Source organism: Calonectris borealis, chromosome 1, assembly GCF_964195595.1.
Source record: "Calonectris borealis chromosome 1, bCalBor7.hap1.2, whole genome shotgun sequence".
NCBI classification, from domain to species: Eukaryota; Metazoa; Chordata; class Aves; order Procellariiformes; family Procellariidae; genus Calonectris; species Calonectris borealis.
This window is the reverse complement of record NC_134312.1, coordinates 212,097,426-212,117,967: the sequence shown is the minus strand read 5'-3', so window position 1 is coordinate 212,117,967 and position 20,542 is coordinate 212,097,426. Positions and strand designations below refer to the sequence as shown.

Below are 20,542 nucleotides of genomic sequence, written 5' to 3'. Positions count from 1 at the left end.
CCGGCCCCGGCCTCGGCCGGCGCGGGGCGGCGCGGCCCCCGCGGCCGCGGGCGGGCGGTGGGACGGGCGGAGGGCGCCTGCGCCGCCGGGAGCGCTGCGGAGCGGAGCGGGACTCGGCGGCGGGAGCCACCTGCGGGAGGCGCCGCTCCGCCCCGCGCCGCTCCGCCCCGCTCGGAGCGCGCCTCTGAGGGAAGGCGCCCGGCGGGAGGGAGCGGGGAGGCGCCCGCGAGCCCCGCGGAGGCGGCGGGAGTGATGGGACCGGCCCCGCCACCTGCCTGACGGCTCCCGGAGAAGCCGCCGCGGCGGGGAGCTGGTAGGTAGCGGGTCCCGCCGGTCGGGAGGGTGCGGCGGGGTTGCGGCTCGCCCCGGCGGACAAAGGGGCGGCGGGGAGGACGGCGAGCGCCGTTCTCGCCCCTCGGTGCCCCGGGGCCAGCGCCTCACCTGCCGGCGGGCGCGGAGCCGAGGGGAGCCGGCGCTGCGGGGCACCGGCCGTCCCCGCCGGGCGCTGCCGCCGGCCGGGCTGCGGGAGCTGCTGTCCCGGCTCGGGGCGAGCACTTTTCGCAGAGCTTAATTTTTAACCCCGGTGGCATCATCGGGAGCGCACCCGGCGCCGCCTCTCCGGCGGCGGGCAAACAAAAGGGATAACGCGGCTTCGCCCCGCTGGTCCCCGCCTCGGGTCCCCGCCGCTGGGGCGGCCGGAGCGGCAAGCACCGCTCGCTGGTGTCGGTGAGTAACTTTGAAGGGGCGTCTGGTGAGGAAACAGCTGATAAAAAATTCGTCTTCGCTGCGTTTCGCACTTGCGAGGCGTCAGAAGTCGCTCTCCGGTTGAGCCGCAGCGGTCCTCGAGTTTGATTCATCACCGTCACTGAGAGCATCCGTATTTGGGGTTTATAAGACATTTATTTCACGATCTCTTCACTGAAGCGATTGCTGGAGCCTGTGGCGGTTGTTCGTCTCCAGCCCCGAGCGAGGTCCGAGGGGTCGGTAAGGTCCTGCCGGAGACCCGGCTTGCACAGCCGCCCCGGTGCTGTGCATCGCCCCGGTGGTTTGGTAGCCCTGGGGATGCAGGTCCTTGCTTACAGCTTGCCCTTTTATTCCAGTTGACGGTCACTGTCTGCCTCTAACACAGTTTGCTCTTGTACGGTGAAACCAAAGCTGCTTTACATGCAGGGAGAGAGAAAGAGGAGAGGAAAGAAGGCAAAAGGAGGCAGTAAAATTATTCTATAGGAATTGGACTGAGTGGTAAACACATAATATGATCCCGTTCCTCTGTGTGTGTCACTGACACACGTGTCAAAATACCCGCAGTGCCCGTTGTATATGTTAACAGACAGCCTTGGCCTGCCGGTATCAAAGTTCGTTTCAGGTTTTCTGAGACATCTTTTCTGACAGCCCTCAGGCTGGCGGGTAAGGCAGTGTAACTCTCACACCACCCTCAGCATCGCAGCCAAGCTAATAGAGATGTTAGGTTTTAATGGCAGTAAGGCTTCTGTAATTCTTAAAGCGCGACTCAATTATTTTTGCTGTGTTTTAACAAGTTCTGTGACTAAGAAAAGCAGCCGAGGTATTTTGGCATGGCAGTGACGGTGATTTAGTTCACCTTTATAATTTGGTTTGAGGCAGGTTTTTCTCTCTTACTCTCTTGGTTTTCTTCCCCCCCCCCCCCCCATGTTTTTTTGCCATTCTGGCTTCCAGCACTGTGGAAAAACTTTCTTCATTTCAAAATGTAATGGAGACTGTTCGCTTCACGGGCTTTCATACTGCATGTTCCAAGATTTATTGTTATTTAACCATCTATTACAAGAACCACCCCCGAAGTAGCGAACTCTTCCAGAAAAATTACTTGCTTATTAGAAAATTATTCATGTCCGTCCTGGACAAGGCAGTTCTCTTTCACCAACATCTATCTCAAGGCGCGAATGCCCATAGCAGGCAGGGAAATGTGTCTGTAAAGTGTTTTAGCGGCGTGGGGAGCCCCGGGGTAGCTGTCACTGTTTCTATTCTCTAAACAATTTTAATGCCATTAGCAAGTGTGATTATGTACAAACCGCTTTCTAGGGGGTTCCTAGGCTGGATATGAGAGCAGGGCTTTGTACTGAGTCAAAGGGTGGATTGAGTTTATGACACAGTTTAAATAGAAACAGAAGAGCTGTACTACAGTAGAGCAGCACATCGTAATTCATTCAGTATCGTTTTGTGATAGCCATTCAGGGAATACTCGCTTCTTACCAGTTTGTTCTGTTTGAGAACATCTTTCAGGGTCACCCACGAATAAATAGCTGAACGTAGAGAGTGTTAACCCTGGGGTTTTTTTCAACTTTTTGTTTTTGTTTTAAACAAAAAGGAAAAGAGAAAGGAAAAGGAAAGAAGAGGCTAACTAGTAGGTCTCTCTTTAAATTGAGACTACTTTTAAAATTCCTTCATTTTTCTGCTTAACTGTTTTATTTTTTAAAGAGGAAGGATCTACACAGAAAGAGGTACTGTGCACTAATTTGGCATGTTGTTATAAATAAGACATTTTATTTATTGCAGCGCAGAACTGATTTAGTACCAGTTATGTACTAATATATATACTCTAGATAAGACATAATTATGAAGACTTCAGTAAATACCTTGGTTTGTGAGCACTGTTTAGCTTCTATGATCAGGTATAAACTCATAACTGTATGTTATTGTTAGGTTTTAATAACATTTTAAATAATAGTGAAGTTCTGTAACTGCTGGAAAGGCTTTTTTATCCCATATATCTGCAATGTGATCATAGCACAGAGGCAGCAGGGGAGGGGTGTGGGAAGGCTTGCTCAGAGACCTGAAGAGAAGTGAGTACTGCTCTACAGAGCACAGCACGGGCGCGGATACGATCTTCTGAAGCCTTTTTTGGGGACCAACTTGAGTGCCAGCTCCTGTCTTGTTCGGCTCATTGGGCGGCTGCCCTCTGCTGTCTAAAACTGCCTTGGAAAGCGTTGGCGTTGCCGCAGTGGTGGTGGCAGGGAGGTGAGGGAGGGCAGGTTGCAGGGAGAGGTAATTTCTCAGCCCCGATGATGCTCTCGGAGGAAGCAGAGAAGCTGTTGGGCAGGCAGTCCCTTCATCAGGTCGCTGCGCTGACGGGCACGAGGGAATCTTGCTGCTTGTGCAAATAAAGACTGACAAGACACTTACGATTTTCGCCTGCCAGCTAAATAAACCAGCCAAAGGCCAGCATTGGCTCAGTTCACATGAATGATTTTTAGATCCAAGGAGTGGCGTGAGTGCTGCAATTTAGACAGAGATTCCCTCTATCAGGAAAGCTTCAAATGTAATTTGTAGGAATAACTTCGGTGTGAAGCAGATGAGAGGAGAGTGCTTATAAATACCTACTCTTAATGATGGGATCTGCTACCAGATGCGCAGTATAACTGTGATTTAGTGTGTTCTCAGCTTCTAACTGAGACCAGTAAACATTTCTGTGTACAGTCCTCGCTGTCACAGGTAGGAAAGTTAACAGTTGACTTATGCTAGTGTATATTGTCTTTGTGGGGATGGAGTGGTGTCATTTGTCCCCGTTACCTTCTTTTTCTATGTTTTCCCAATCACTGTTATACAACGAGTGTATTTGATATACAGCATGTGTTCCCTGAGCCATCCTTATACCAACGTGAGACTATATCTTATTTGATAGCTTGCAAAACCCAGCCACATCAAATGTTAATCTCTGCCATGGAAGGAGCCAGAGGAGCTGATGGTTTTCCTTGAATACATAAGCAAGTATTTTCCAATTTTGGGACATCCAAAATTACACAATTCTGCTTCATGTTTAAAATGACCTGTATTTTCCAGCATGACTTGCCTGTTAGGTGTGAACCAACACATTCTATAGAGTTTAGCCCTTCTAGAAAAAGATACATCCCTTTAAAGATGTCCTGTTTGTTAATGAAAAAATTACCAACAGAATGTCTAGTCGCTTCTGGAAGAGTCAGTACCTGCCTCTGTGGGCATCAGTAGCATCAGCTCTGTTCCTCTACATCTATTTTTTAGAATGGAAATGTTTTGATATCCTGCATGAGTCAGTTGATATTTTGTACATTGTGTGCTTTAATTATAGCCTCCATTCCCAAAGAGGGGGCTACCAACAATGGAAGAATCCAGGCCCAATATTTGAGTTGGACACGTTCAGACTTCAGCAGTCTGTAGCTTTTGAAGTCTTTTTTGGTGCAGCTTAGGGATGGAGTATTCCTACAAAAAGCGTGGAGAGAGGATTTTTCTTTTTTATTCTTAGATAGCTGTGGTCATCTCCTGCGTGATTTGCTTTGGTTTACTCGTTTGAGGTATTTCAGGAATGATCGTGCAGTTGTGATCAGTGTAACCTCAGCAGGGTTTTAAATATGTGTAAGCTCAACACAATTGTGAAGTTTTGTTTGAATAATCTTTGTATGAGGGAGATCCTGCCTGCCTTCCTGCCCAGGGCGCAATGCCTCCTGCAGCGATTCAGCTGTATGGCTAATTTTCAAATAAACTAAAGTTACACGTTTTCTTGACACAGTACTAGTGCACGCTGTTCTGTGCAGTCTGAGGCACTCTGCCTGTGGTTCATAAACACATTTACAGTCCCATTTGTCTCCCTGTGCTCAGAGGCGGTTGGTTTGCATTTCTAATTAATTGAGTTGATAAGGGAATAAGCCAGTATGTTAAGTGAAAATTCCCTCAAGAATTGTAAACTTACTTCATTAGCTGCCCTCGTGTGATCACATCACCCTTTCTCATGTAAGCCTAGGGGACAGCGAATGCTACGTGGAGCAGAAACCTTCCTCTGGTACGAGTCGCGAGGGGAAGCGACTCTCCCGTGCGGTCACGTTCTGCAACCCAGCTCCTGTTCAGGTTACCTTCTTTGCCCACCTGCCTGTTCCGACCATCAGCTTGATGTCTCTGGCTGAGACAGCGAACAGTGTGAGGTGATTTAAGGACCTCTCTCAGTGGAGTCAGAGGGTAGTGGGAGGTTTCAGGGAATGCTGTAATCTAGCTGCAGCAAGACACGTTTACTCTTTGCAGGAGCTATGGTTTCTGAATGCAGGAATTTACACCGAGTTTGGATTTTCTTTACACCATGTGAAGACAACTTCCCACTGATGTCAACTGGGAGTTGGTGGCTCAGCACATCTGAGGGTTAACCTGGGACACTTGTTTTAGGATACATGTTAAGGTATTAAATGCTGAGAAGCCTGAAGAACTTAATGGTAGTTGGCTCCATTCAAATCGCTTGACCCTTATTATATTATACTTGGTTAGCAAGCCATTACTTAGCAAGGTAGATTAATCTTGCAACATGTTTGGGTGAGTAACTGGACTTCCTTTTGCTTTCCACAGACCGGCGTTCAGAATGGCAGGCTTGTCCACTTTAATCCTCCTTTTGTGTGCTGCTAAAGATGTGATGCCCTCCAGTTCTCACTGGAAGCCAACTTGGCCATCTTACAGAGTTCCAGTTATCCTGCCACAGTCTACCCTTAACTTGGACAAGCCGCAGTTTGATGCTGAAGCCAGACTGGAAGTGGTATCTCCCTGTGGCCCAGCGTGCCACAAAAGTTCTCCGCTGCCAACTTATGAAGAAGTGAAGAACTACCTGTCCTATGAAACCTTGTACGCTAACGGTAGCCTCACTGAAACTGAAGTGGGCATATATATTCTGAGCAGCAGCGGTGATGGGTCTCACGGCAAATCTCGAACTAAGAGGCAGATCTATGGCTATGACAGCAGGTTTAGCATTTTTGGGAAAGACTTCTTGTTGAATTACCCATTCTCCACATCGGTGAAGCTCTCTACAGGTTGCACAGGGACACTAGTGGCTGAAAAGCATGTTCTTACTGCCGCTCATTGTATCCATGATGGCAAGAGTTATGTCAAAGGAGCTCAGAAGCTGCGGGTGGGCTTCCTAAAGCCCAAACTGAAAGATGGCAGCAAAGGGGCCAATATCACCAACTCAGCAATGCCTGAGAAAATGAAATTCCAGTGGATCCGAGTGAAACGGACACATGTCCCCAAAGGATGGATCAAAGGCAATGCCAATGACATTGGAATGGATTATGACTATGCCCTACTGGAGCTCAAGAAGCCTCATAAAAGAAAGTTTATGAAGATAGGTGTGAGCCCACCAGCAAGACACTTGCCTGGAGGGAGGATTCACTTCTCTGGTTACGACAATGATCGTCCAGGAAACCTGGTTTACCGTTTCTGTGATGTCAAAGATGAAACGTATGACCTGTTGTACCAGCAGTGCGATGCCCAGCCGGGTGCGAGTGGATCTGGGGTGTACGTGAGGATGTGGAAGAGGCAGAATCACAAATGGGAGCGTAAAATTATTGGAATATTTTCAGGCCATCAGTGGGTGGACATGAACGGCACCCCACAGGATTTCAATGTAGCTGTTCGCATCACACCCCTCAAATATGCACAGATCTGTTACTGGATCAAAGGCAACTACCTTGACTGCAGGGAGGGATAAAGACAATGAAATTCCTCGAAAGCACTTAATGACTGGTTTTAATTACTCATCTGAGGAAAGGCTAGACTTCTGCTGCAAATGTGTGTGATACGATCTTGTAACATCGGGATGTGATATATAGCTTTTCAAGCAAGCCACCTTGTTCTCGGGACAGGGGCTGTGTGGTGCTGTCATTACAGCTCGAAACTGGGGAGAAAGGAACGTCTGCTGGGTGGGGAAGGAGCAGGTGGACTTGCTGAATTTGCAGCTGAGCAACTGAAGATTAATTAGGGGCGGATCAGTAAACAGTACGAAATCAGAACCGTCTCCAAAGAATCTTATAAAAGGGACACTGTTGACTATCTCATGCCTACAATGTTTGTTTTAATAAATCCTAGGATTAGTAGAAATGCTTTGATCTGAACTTTTAAAAGAAAATATCTCTATGCTGTTGGGGGCTGAAGAGGGGCATTTAATGGTGTTTGCAACCCAAACATTACAGCTTTGTGTTCCTGCATGAGAAAGGGAGTGTGAAAAGGGCAAAGCGTGCGCTGTGGCAGATGAATGCCACACAAATGGTAAATAACCGCATAACACTTCTAACCTTCTTTCGGCCTGAGTGATTTGAGACTTTATTAGTAACATAGTTAAGAAAAATGCTTTTTGAGCAAACAGACCTTGATGTTGCAAGGACTTGACTGTGAAGATGATGTTGGTGATATGAGCAGTGCCATTGCACCCTGCTTTGGGAAACACAAATCATACATGGGCTTAAATCTTTATAGCAGCTGGGGCATAGCCTTACACCTAGCAGGATCCCTATGAATATACTATTATAGAAAGCGTATGGGGACAGAGGCTTGTTTTCTGTTATGACCTACTTAGATCTTTTAAGGAAAATCCATGTCAGCAGCTCAGATTTTCAGAGGGGAAGCCTGTCTTGCTGGCCATCTGAATTGCTGCCTGCAAAGCAGGTAAAGGGGAGAGCAGAACAAGGGTTCTACTGAGTTTTCCCCCTTTTTGTTGAAGATCCATGCTGTTCTACCTAAAAAGACACCAGGTAGAGGGACCCTAGATTTATAAGTGTCTCTCTATCGTGTCTCTTTGACAGTGTAATTTGTATGGCATCTTGACTTCCGTTTCTTGTGTTGTTTGGGACAGGAATCCTCCTCCCGATCAAATTGTTGAGTTACAAATAATTCTTGGCAAATGCACAGTTCAGTAACTCTGCAGCTGGAGTAGAGCCACATTATAGTGTGCAATCTGAGTTTGCTATGAAGTGATGCTCTGCTGTCTCTTATAGATAAGTGACTTACATTTTTACCATGGCAGAATTGGAGTTTAGAATAAGAACTGTCTTTTGTAGGTAAAATCAGTGCAGCCAAATACTTCTAGCTCGGCAAACAGCATTGGGAAGTCCACGTGATCTGTACAGGCAGTGTTTCTCAGGTGGATTTGCCACTGTATTGCAGTAACATGGTTAAGTACATGCTGCCATGCCAATATTATTTTTTTAAATAGGAGGATAGACACTGGCTCCAGTTCCAGTTTCTCTTCCATCCATCTCTCACTGTCTCCTGAAGCTTACCAAGTTGCCCGTGGCGCTTGATTTGTGGGGTAAACGCAAGTCCCTGGTGTGACATGGCAGAGCTGGGAAGGAATGAATCTAAGCAGAGCTTCCCTATGCTATACAAGGAAAATGTTAATTCAGCTAAGCCTTTCTTACAGTCTACTAATTACTATGGCATTTGTAAACATATGCCTGATGGTGCTTTATCTTTGTGATGGCTTTGGCTCTAGTTCTGAAAAACATTTTTTGCTAGAGCTGCCGATGATTATTATTTTTATAGGTGCAGCGTACAAAAACATGGACCCTCATGTGGGCTTTTGGTGCACTCAGATACAAGCAGTTACTAATGCTTTGAAATATGAGTAATCACCATATGTATCTGATGGTCTTTTTCTGCCTTTTTATTTTAATTTCCTTTACTTTATGGCTGTTATCTGGAGCACTTTTGTTTGAATGTATCACAGTGAATAAAGAAAAGTTATGGAATTTCAATGCAGACATTCTTGTATTTGTACTATACTTGCGTTGCACTTTCAATCTCGTTTCAGTTACTTATTGGGAAGGACTTTTAGATACAGAACAGATGTATTAATATCCTCAATGCTGTTTATTTTCCTTCAGTTTTCCTTTGTCCCCACCTGTTATAGAAGTAATTTAATTTTTTTTTCAGTAGGCTTAATTACTCTGTCTTTGAACGGTAATAATCAATCTTAGCTTTCATATAATTGTTGCAGTTCCAAAGCCAGTCATGAGCTCAGATTAGTTAAAGCTGAAAATAACCTATTAGACTAAAGAGTCACATTTTTTTTATTAACTTCAGGGTCAATAAACTATGAAGGAATTTGAACCAGTCGGTATAAGGTCATAAATCGGGTCCATCTTCTTTTTCTTTTAGTTGATACAGTAAGAAAAAAGTTCCTCTGAAGCCAACAGTGAGACCCACATTTTTTTGAGGAACACTGGAGTACAGAAATGTTCTACTTTTTGATTTGGGAATTGCTGTCCATACACTTTTCCTGATTTCTGGATGTGCACGCTACGTCATGTGGGCATGAGAACAACAGTCCTGGCTTATGGGATGTATTTCCCATCCACTGTCATATGTTCTCAACTGCTTCGTTGGACTGCAGACTGAGATCTTTTATCTTCTCGAGATGACTGGCGGAGTGGAGTTGTGCAGAAGGCAAATGAGCTAGACTAATGTGAGCAAGTTTTTTTTTTAAAAAAAAAGTATGCAGCAAGTTTAGTGTAATCAGGGGTGGGAGAGTCTCTTTCTACTGTACACCCTATGCAAACATTCCAAATTGTTTTTGGAAAGAAAAGGAAATCTCAGATAACATGGGCAGAATTGTTGTGCTAAAGCTCAACATTGTTTCACTGCACCCGCCTGACTCGGTGGTGACTTTGCCAGCCTGTCCATTCGGAGTGGGGCTGGGCCATTGCTAGGCAGGTTTGGAAATTGCATTCTGAGTATATTTGCTTTGATGCTGTAAACAGGGCTTTTTTAAAACCAGACCCTTAAACCATGAGAAAGATAGCCATGCAGCCAGCATAGCTCATCAAGGGAACACAAGTAACTATATCCAGGCACGACACTAGAAATTTCATTGTCCGGCTGATTATGACTGCTGATAATCTGCAGAACTGAGTCGAGTGCCTCATTATTCTCATATCTTAAGCAGAACAGCAGATGGGTATAAAGGGGCTGTTTTGGTTGTGAATGGAAACGATTACAGTCTTCTGCTCCTGCATCTTCAAGAGGCTGACATAAGAAAACTTCTAGTTAATATGATATAACTCCCTCGGAGAACAGTGCTGGGGACGGAAAGTGAGGTCTCGAGAAAGCACAGACCATGCTGAGCTCTTCCAGAGCACACAGTGAACTTAGCCTACCGAAGACTGCAGAATATCATCACGTTTCGTTCTCAGAGGAAAGGTATTTTCCTTGCATCTGTAATTGGTTTGCAACCGAATTCCCAGGCCTGCCTGTTTAGAGGGCAGCCCTCATCTTAAAAGTTGCACGCTGAACTCCAAGCAAGTATAATACATGCTTGAAATTCTTTTCCGTGTTTCCACTTAATCTGCCATTTGTTAGCGGGTTTTGGTAGCGTGCCAATGCAATATGCACAGGCCTCGAGGAGAGAAGCTTTCAAAGAGTGGATAAAGTACGATGGGTGGGTTAAAACTTCTTTGCTTTCCTGGAGTAAAAAGGAAGCGTGGACAGAGAAAAGCAGCAAAGAGGGAAAGGGCAATGTGATTCGTATCACAGCAGCAAGATTCCTAGTGAGTCGGTCGCTGTGTATATATGCACACGTATGGATATGCATGTGTGTAGGGTTTTTATGAATAATACTGTTCGTTTCCATTCCCTGTTCTGCTAGGTATAAAAGAAAAACTAATGAGCTGAAGTAAAATAAGCCTCTTAAAATGACTGCGTAAATACCAGATCTGAAGCCAGTGTGCAGCACATATGAGATGTTTAGAGTGTGACTTGTCTATAGGTACATAGGAAAAGCATAAATCAGTGATGTTAGAATTAGGAACTTGATCTTTTCCACCCAGAAGATGTTTTTTCCTGTCTCACATGGTGACTGTTAGGTTGCATGTGCATTGTGCCTGCTGTTAAAGGTAGTGTGGGCTTTTATAGGTAAATGATTAAACAAGAGAAGAGAAACGTCTTAGCATGCCCCAAACATGATTATCAACACTGATTATTCCCAGGATAAAATTATCAGTGATGCTTTGTGTGTGGATTGATTTTGAACTGAACGGGAATAGGTTGAGTCATGAAGCAGGCTCACACTGTTTTCTATCTAAGGATCTCTAACAGTAATAAAGTGATTGTGGCTCAAGGGGAGACAATGAATATTCATCTGCAAACATTTCATGGACAATGTTTATTTTTTTTACAATAAATTCCCTTTAAGCGGTAAGTATGCATCAGCAGAGATCTACAAGAAGTTAAACACTTCTATTACTTCACCAAGCAAATGATCATGCTATAAAATACTCCATTTAAGTAGCACATATAATGAAAATATCTGATACCTGTTAACTGACATTTGCTCTTTTACACTCATTTCAGTTTTGGAAATCACCATTCATGCCGATTTGGTGAGGAGAGAGTGTTTGTCTGGCAAGCCTGGCCAACTCCAACACAAAGAGCGTGTTCATGAAATACTGACATGTGATGGGAGTATGAAGGTTGTTAGCTCTTATTGGAGTGACAGCAGTAATAAGATATAATAAATTTTTCCAGCTTATCCTAAACAATTTCCTATAACTATTTTATGCCTCATTATCATAGATTTGGTGATTTACCACAGGTTGCATACAGGAAGAAGTTAATTTAATGAGGATTTAGATTATTGTTTCTGCATCACCTTACCTGTGAAACCAGATGTATTTACTGCTATGGGCGGGTCAGAAGAGGACAAAAATGTTCACATTTGCAAAAGTTCATTAAAGGCTTGTCGAACATAAAGTCCCACTTCTAAGCTGAAGTTGAACTATATTTGCCATCATGTATTTGAACATATATTTGCCTTTCAACAGAAAGGGCTAGATTTAAATGGGGTAGTTTAGATGAGTTTAAACCTGAGCTAGCTAGAAAACAGTTCCTTTTTGGTATTTTCCCACTGCCTCCATCCTTCTTTATCTGTTCCTGCCCATCCTTGGTAAAGAAAGCTTCCCGTGATGAAAAAGAATGGAGATCCTTAAAAATGGGGGGATCGGTGCACTTCAGAAAACCTATTCCACAGATATGTTTGCACTTTCCTGCTGCAAAGAGGGTGCCTACCCCATGGCTTGGCTGTTCTTATCATTCTGGGACAGGCAGGTGGCACTTGCTTTGGTTTTGACCAAAAATTTCCATCTGGGTCAAAGAAACCTTTCTGATAAAAACTTGTTTGAAATCAGGTTGTTTCAACAAAGCTTTGGTTTCTGTGAATTGCTATAAAAGGCTATTTTTCTAATGCATTTTCAGTCAGACCCTGCTTCAGTTAACTTTTCCCATGGTGGTGTTCTGGTCCCCGTGGGAAGGAGGATGGTGTCCTTGCTTGGAAGATGATATTACAGCTTATCAACAGCATTCAACAAAATTCTCTTGTCCAAAAGTCATGTTTTACCTGAATTTATTGCAGTCTTGTTCATTCTGAATGGAGCACATAGGGGCTTGTTTTGTTGTTGGTGGGGAAAGGAGCACGTGAGGAGATATGCACCACATGAGGAGATATGCACCACGTGAGGAGGTACGCACCATGTGAGGAGGTATGCACCATGAGAGGAGATACACACCGTGTCAGGAGGTACACACCGTGTGAGGAGGTACACACCACGAGAGGAGGTCCCTGCAGTGCAGGGTCAACTGGCCGTGGGACCAGAGGCTACAGAAACAGGTGGAATGACAGGGGCTTTCTGGCCTCCGCCGTCTCACAAAAGCTTCACTCAGCAAAGAAGCGTGGGGTGGAAGAAAATGTCACACTGGGCTTCATCCCGCACTCACCAAAGTCTGCTATTGTGTTGGGTGGGAGCAGGATCCGTGCGCAAAGGGATCTGCCGCACGGTTTAAATGTCAGCAGTCATGTGGGAGCACTTCTCTCCAGCCTGCCCTTCTGAGGGATCATTGTGGGCAATGAAAGGGCAGGAAAGTCTTTCCCAGAGCGCGTGGGTGGGGGAAAAGCAACCCTTCATGCTGGGAACGCACCAGATGCGCGGATAACTCTGAAATGTGTTTTCCCTGAAATAAAGGTCAGGCTGAGTGAGCTCTGCAGGTGGAAGGAGAGCAGCTTTGCTCGGCAGGACTCCTCCCCGTCCTCAGAGATGTCTCTGTGGCAGCCGAGCGGGAGGGGGATTGCCACGCTCCCACCGTTATGGACGAACCACTCAATACCTGCCTCCTGCCTCCTGCGGGAAGTAATTATTTAACAAGAAGAAGAATAAAAAACAAAAGAATAATCTGAAAGAAGCTATGAGATGTGTTCAGTTCACAGTACCAATGAAGTAACTGTGTACAAATGGGTACCCAGAAATACTCGTATTTTTTCTAAGTACCTGTGGCCACGGCCGTTGTTGCCAGTGCTAAAAACCTAAGCTGCCTGGGCTGGACCCAAGCTTGTAGGTACTGGGGGGACATCTGCATTGGAAATCGGCATTCCTCAGGCTTCACCGTAAAAACAGACTTTCTGTCTCCTTGTTTCCACCAGACCTCATTCAGGAAACACAATCCCCTTTTACGTGCATGATCTTAAGCTTTGTATAATGAAATATCTTTAGGGTATTTCTCAGTAATCGGCTCCCCGAGTTCTTCCTCTGAGACGTTCTGCTGCTCTTCCCAGCTTTGTGTCATCAGCAAATTTCATTAATGTGCTCCTTCTTCTTGTGCAAATGTTGCTGGTGAATATATTTAGTTAAGACTGGCTAAGAGTGATACTTGAGAAACTGCGCTTGTAACCTCCCTCTACCCTGATGGTTCCCCTTTCAGCATCTTTTGTCTCTGCTTCAGCCAGACCCGTTTGCTAATAATTCCCTACATGGCACCATTTCAATTGCTTTGCTGAAATCCAGTTAGATGAGGTTCCCCAAAACTGATTACTATAAATTAAATCGTTGCTTGAGCAATGCTAAAAATCTGCAATAAATTATGTGCAAAATAGATGGCCTATTTCATCATGCTCACTTTAATCTTTATTTTAATGTTCACCAGAAAGAAATACTTCAATTAAGATTACAGTTTGGGGGCATAGCTTTTAGTGTAATATTATCAAAATAATTGGGGGTCTTATGGGACAAAATCTCAAAATTATCTACGTTTCAAACTTAGGAAAAAGCTGTATACATTCATTTTTATTAAGCTCTAATCTGGAACATAAACACTGTATTGGTTCTCTTTCTTCATATAGCTGATTGTTTAGAAGCTGATAAACCACAGATAAAGCCTAAGGACACAACTGTGATTTTTTTTATTCTCTATAGCTGCCTTATTTGCATTGTTACTAATCTGAGCAGACGCGAGATCTTTAGCATCGTCATGATGATAAAACAGCTCATTCTTTTGATGTCAGATAAAACGCAATTTTGATGTGATTCTGAAGCCAAGAAGCATAAAATCTGCTGTCAAAATATCTTCCTCTACACTTGAAAGGGCTGTGAGACATCTGGAAGTAGAAGAATCTTTTCTTTTGCCCCATAAAAAATAGTGTTGCCCTCTTTTTCCTCCCAGTTTTGACTCTTTCAATCTGGAAAGATTACAAAAACAGTCTGTGAAGTCAGTTTATGGAAGGCTTTAGTAGAAATCCTCCATTTGGGGTATGAAATATTTTGCATATTTGAACCCAAGAGTTAAATCAGGAATCAAAGTTACGAGTATCGTCGGTACGAGGTCACCCAACCCCACTATTTCGGAGCTGCCACTGATGAGAGGGGCACAGTTCCCTGCATCACCACCTTGCCTCTGCCACAGCCTCGGGGGGATCTCCAGCACTCAGGGGTGACCTGGCATGAGCTGGGGGCTGCCAGGACCCCCATTTCCCCCGCCGCGGGGCAGCGGGAGCAGCCCGGGTAGTTCTGGCTGCTCGGCACCGAGCTGGGATTTGTGGTTTCCAGCACCATTGCGGTGCAACAGCCAGAGTCACGTACCCATCTGACCTGAGCAAATCCTGTCTGATCACTCTTGGGTTTGACTAAGGTACTTCCGTAGCGCCTTCTTGGGTTATTTGGGTTTGGGTTTTGTTTTTGTTTTGCTCATCTGCGTTGTTAGCTGCTCCCAAATTTTCATAATAATGTCTTCCCTTGTGATACAGGAGAATTGTAGCCTCTGGACTTATGCGTAGGGAGACTTTTTGTTATGTTTGTACCAAACACTGGCACCTTCACTGTAATCACTTGCTTTATTTTTCCAGTGCGTTATTTTTCCAGAAATCCTGTTGCTGAAGGGACAAGCCATAGGAAACCATATGCCCAGCAATGAACGCTTGCTTTTGTGAAAGATCTGTAGATTGAAGGTGAAATGGGAACAGGCTGCAGGATTTAATGAACTATTTCACACGATCCCTCTGAATTTAATACATATGGTGGCTTCAGGTCTCACAACACTTCACAGGAGACCAAGTACCATTGCTACTGTATTCTTTAATAAACACGGAAATCAAAGTCTGCAACTTCTGAGTTCTGCACATATTTTTGATGCTTAGTGCATGATATGTGCCTGCTAAATGTTCTTACCAAGCCAGAACGTGGTATATTAAAAGGCATGTAAAAAAGAAAGCGTGGCTTGCTTTGATCTTGGGGATTCTTGCGCTAGTTGCCACTGAAGGCTTACATTTGCTCTTCATACACTATATGCAATTTGTTTGGCTTTCAATAAAAATGACAGACAGAATTAATAACAGCCCTGATATCTCATCAGGAGATGCATTCCAAAAATATCTGTCTATCTGCACAGTAAGTGTATGAAAGCCTATATAGGATCCTTGTCAATAAATCCTTTTGCTTCACTCAAAGAGAGAGACTTTTCATTAGTTTGGAAAAATATTTTCCTCATTATGATGGCTCACTTTCATGCATCCAGAAAGATATTGAAGGTAACTGATCATTTCTAAAGAATAAACCTTTCACACTACTACTGCCTAAATTTGCCTTTTGTTTATTAAAAAAAAAAAAAATAAAAGAATGTTCTTTGTGGCAAAGGATGAGGCTATATTGTAATGCTCCGGGACACATTGGAGAAAGCACACGGTAGTGTCTAACGAGTTTTATCAATCTACATCAACCTTGAATTAAAGCTGCATGGGCCAAGAGGGTGCTCACATTTCTGAACTTTGGAACAGTTTGGAGATTGCAAACTTAAACTGTTCTACAGGGATCCATCTGGTACCCACACTGGTCAGCAACACACGTGGACCATGGTCTTACACCACAGACCCTCCATCATTTGAGATAAATCAGAAACTGCATCACTAGACAGTTGGGTTTTTCGAGGGTGGGCCAGCTCTCTAGCCAGGGGTGGGAGTTATCTTTGTCCTTATGCTTCTCAGAGACTTCCTGACAACAAAGGAATGGTTAAACTTAGGACTCCCAGATTCCAATCTCTGCCCTAACGAACAGAAATTCCTCTGTGTATTTTCCTGCCAAGTTTTATCTTGTCTGCTGCACTCCTCTTTCTTCCTCATCACTACCATCTGGTGCTGGAGACATTCCACTTTGTGTTGTCTAAACTGGTTATCAGAGAGTTAATGAGTACCTGGGTAATACAGGATGGAGACGTGCTCCGTCCTTCCCGTGCGTCCTGTTTAGTCAGTGGGATTTCCCCCTCTCCTCAGCTTTATTTGTGGTGCAGTAAAAATAGATCAGCAGAGTTCCATGCAATATTGTGAGCAGAGTTTACTTTTAATCAAACTATGTGGTCTTTTTACAAAATCAGTGACAAAGCTGCTATTAAATACCTTTGAAGTTCTTCATAGCCTCCAACCTCAAATGCTCTAGCAAAACAGATCCATTAAAGCTTTTAGCTAAGAGATAAAGAAGGTGAGTAATAGGAGCTTGGAAACAAAGCTGGCTCCATTTCTTTTGGAGTGTTGAACAACTCTTCACATACCAATGGGCATGAGCAAGCCCAGCCTAGGAAGGCAAGGAAGATAAAAACACGTTTGGATGCAATCCATTCTCAAGAAGATGGAAATGATCAGGGAGCAACCTTCTCACAAACAAAATCATAGTTTTGTGTCAAACACAGTGTCAAGCCCAAGGCCTGTATTTATGTCAAAAATGGAAATATCCACCAGCTGCTGTGTGGTCCTGGTACCAGCAAGTTGAATACAAGACCCTGGTCTCTTAAACTGCATGGGATTGATGTCTTGCAGGGTCCAGCTGTGAGACCATGGCTATACACAAGGTGGTAGGTGACACCCTTTCCCCTGACTGATGACCAAGAGCTTTTTCTAGTAAGGTCAAAGTCAAGAGGTCTATAAAAGTGCTAGACCAGAAGGCTGGTAAGAGTGGGCCTCTGCCTGGAGACAGCCTGTCTGCCACAGAGAGGATCCAATCTATAAATCAGTAAAAAGCCCAATAGATTAAAATAGATTAAAATCATGAGGTCACGGTACACAGATTTGCTGTGAATGTGCCAAACAGGAACCCTTCTCCACCGTGCACTATTTCAGTGGGAAATACTCCTCCCCTGCCTATATGAAACATTAACCAAAGCTGCAAGCTCCTTGGAGAAGACAGTGAATACAAAACCTCCTTTCTCCCAGGCTCACTCACAGACTTCTCAGTCCATCTCCTTCCACAGCCAGGCACCTCTTACCTGGCTTTTCTTCCTCTTTTTAAGCTCACTCCTTCACCTGGGCTGATTCCTATCACCAGTGGTCTGGGCTGGCTCCCAGAGGTAGGAGAGGAGGATATCCTGGCCATGTGTTCCCTCCTTCAGCCCATATGTCACCTCTGCATTGATTCCAAATCTGTATCTTTGACTACCTGTCCCGAACCAGATCCCCCAAGTCACAGTCTCACACGAAAATTTAGATCCTTCTCTACTTCTCTGTCACATCTTCTAATCCTTCCTAATCCCAAGTTTCCAGCTGCCTGCTAATCCTTTCCCTTTTCCTACTCCTATTTTAAACATTTCCATGTTGAATTCAAACTCTTCTTTCTTGGTGCTCCTGGGAGTCTGGGTCACCCAGAGCCGAGCAGATACCAAGTCCCAAACTTTGGTTCCAGCGCCAACCACAGCTCTTCATCATTGGTAAAGTCAATGTTTGTCCCTGCTGTCTTCAACTGGAGCAGTCGTAGGGGTCTGGTGGGTTCGATGCCTTTGCGGTCAGGTTAGTGCCAGGTCCTGGTTAGCACCACGCTCTCATGAGTGTAAACAGTTTGAGCGCGAGGGGAAAAAAATGACAGGTTTGAGCATGCGCAGTAAGGACAGGCTCTTCAAGATGGTAGCTATTGGCACAGAAGAAGCTTCTGTAGAGCAAACATAGGGTTTTTTTCTGAGAGCTTAGAGATTGGTCAGATTTGGGCAGACTCTTAGAAAACAAGAAGGGAAATAAAACTGCTGCAAACACCTGGTCTGCTGAAGTATAAGCTCCTCTTCCAAATCCAGCAGCACTAGAACAGCCTTTTTTTACCAAAAATGTTGCTTTTTTTTTTTTTTTTTTTTTAACCTATGTAACAATCTCTTTCATCTCCTGTTGTTTCAACCCAGGAATGAGTGAAGTTTCCAAGAATATGTCAGCAGAAAGCTGAACATCAGGAACATCACTACCTTACAGTTTGAGATCGCCAAGATCTTAGGACCTTTAACCAGGATCCTACAAAGGAAAGTAGCAGGGAAACTCAGTAACGGGCAGAGTCAGTGAGCCGAGAGACTTGTAGTTGAGGCTGACAGGAGTTAGGGAGCGGAGGGTCTGAGACAGGAGAGGTCCAGGGCTCTAGAGCCATTCAAACTGTTTTGATGGCAATGCCAGGAAGAACTGCATATGGAGTTGGATGACTGAAGAGGGAGTGTTAGGGCAGCAAAACGGCGTGGAAGGTCGACTGGACATCTGTTTCTTCCTTACGGGAATTGTGGTTCAGTTACAGGTAGAAGTGGGTGAAAACCTCCTTTCCACCTCCCCAGTGAAGGACAAAAGCTCTAGTAGAAGAGCAGAGAAAATTGGCATGGAGGAAAAGAGACATACATGAAGGGAAGAGAAAGGCAAGATGATTGTTTTCCCTGGGAAATATGGTGGTTTAGTTGAGTTTGAAGAGAAATTTGCTGCTTTAATAACTGAATGATATCACTACAAAGAAATCCTATAAACCATTTTCACCCTATTATACAGCTTCATCTAACCTACGGCAGAGGATGACACCTCAAACAGCTCTAGAGCTTTCTTGCAAGGTTCAAATGTAAATATATGAAGCAAAATAATCTGGACAGGTGTGATTTTAGATAGATTTGGTATGGTGTAAATTTGAGACAAATTAGAGTTAGGATTAAGTTTTAAATGATCAGACAATTTAATTCTGAGCGAGAATTCTAACATGGAGGAAATAGTGAGATTTGACCTTCTGAGAATATTTGTGCTCTGTTGAACAGAAGAACTCAAACCATATTGGCCTGTTTGGAGAATTTAGCTGTAACTGAAGGAGCAGCTAAAACCAAACTATTTCTGATTTTATACCAGACCCAGAAGGAAGATAATCCAGTGATCAGAGGTTAGACTGGAATTCAAACCTGGATTTACTTCCCCTGTCTGCGTAACCACGCACAGATTTGGAAGACATTTAAATGTCAAACTCCAATGAAATAAAGAGAATTAGTCTGGGCTTTAGCTTCTCTGGATACAATTTGGGCTGAGTAAATGCAGATGTCTACGATGTGATAAATACTTCTTCACAGTCAATGGAGAGGAGAAGCCATTTTGTAGGTCATGATTCAAGTTTCCCTAAAGTTGATGTTTAAAATAGGTCAGATGAATCACTGAATAATATTGTTTCTCTCTATTGTCTCTAAAAGGGGCTGAGGGCTCTTAGTTCGGTTACAGGAGAGCAGAACTTTCCTGTTTTGGAAAGGTAGCTGACAGCTAAAACTGTTAAATTTGGAAGGTTCTCGGATGCTGGTCTAGCAACATCAAAGCACTATAGATAGATTTGAAAGGTCAGTCTGGAACACACGTCGTTTCCTCTTAAAATTCAAAGGGATTCGAGTCAGACGTGAGCTCCACAGCACATCTTTAGGGCTTCTGCCCATCTCTGAGAATTGTTCTGATTTTCTGGGATCCAGTGAAAGACACTGATATGAGGGAGGATGGGGAAGTCCTCAAAGGAAAATGCAAGCTGTAATCACCAGGCAAACGCCAGCACAGTCACTCCTTTCCTTTTGCCGCTTGACTTACTGTGCCACAGGCCAAATAAATTAAGGAAACTATAACAAAATGAAGTACTGAAAAAAAATTAAAATTGAAATTGTCCCTGGTTGGCCATGCCTAGCTCTGCACATTTACAGGGCTTTGCATCTTTTCACTGTATTTTATAAGTTCACTTTTCATTCCCACTTTCAACACCTTCTCCCCTTCCTCTCTTTGCAAGGAGTGTTTGTTTTGTGCTGGCTACATCACTCTGGACACATGGCCCGGTATCACATCACCTGCTCTGGAAACCACCTTGAAGTCAGGAGACCTGTGCTTCATATCTCATTCCACATTTGGTGTTGTTCTGATCCTCTGACCACATCAAACGCAAGCAGAAACCACCTCATTCACCAAAAGGCATGCCTACTTCCACCAAATCCCTTCTGTATTGCTTCAGGAACAGGAAAATTGCTTCGACCTTCAAAGAGAAAATTGCTTCGACCTTCTAAGAGGTTTTCCTGTTTTTGTGGCGCCATTTGTAGGTGCCAGCCCCTGTCCCAAATCCCTGGGACCTTTACACGAAAGGCCTCCGTCCCTTCCTGTCTGCTTGTTTCCTCCCAAACGCTTTCTGCAGCATTTAGCTACTAACTATTTTCTCCCTTTATGTGTGACCTTTCCGAAGCCATGCAA

The 20,542-nt window shown here is 44.3% G+C and overlaps 1 protein-coding gene across 1 annotated transcript; it reads left to right on the top strand.

The window, feature by feature from the left end:
* The first annotated feature begins 224 nt into the window (after nucleotides 1–224).
* On the top strand, nucleotides 225–8,513 carry PRSS23 (serine protease 23). Its single transcript, XM_075140495.1, has 2 exons — nucleotides 225–313; nucleotides 5,341–8,513. The coding sequence occupies exon 2, from the start codon at nucleotides 5,354–5,356 to the stop codon at nucleotides 6,470–6,472; it is 1,119 nt and encodes a 372-aa protein (XP_074996596.1). The 5' UTR covers nucleotides 225–313; nucleotides 5,341–5,353; the 3' UTR covers nucleotides 6,473–8,513.
* Nucleotides 8,514–20,542: the final 12,029 nt, after the last annotated feature.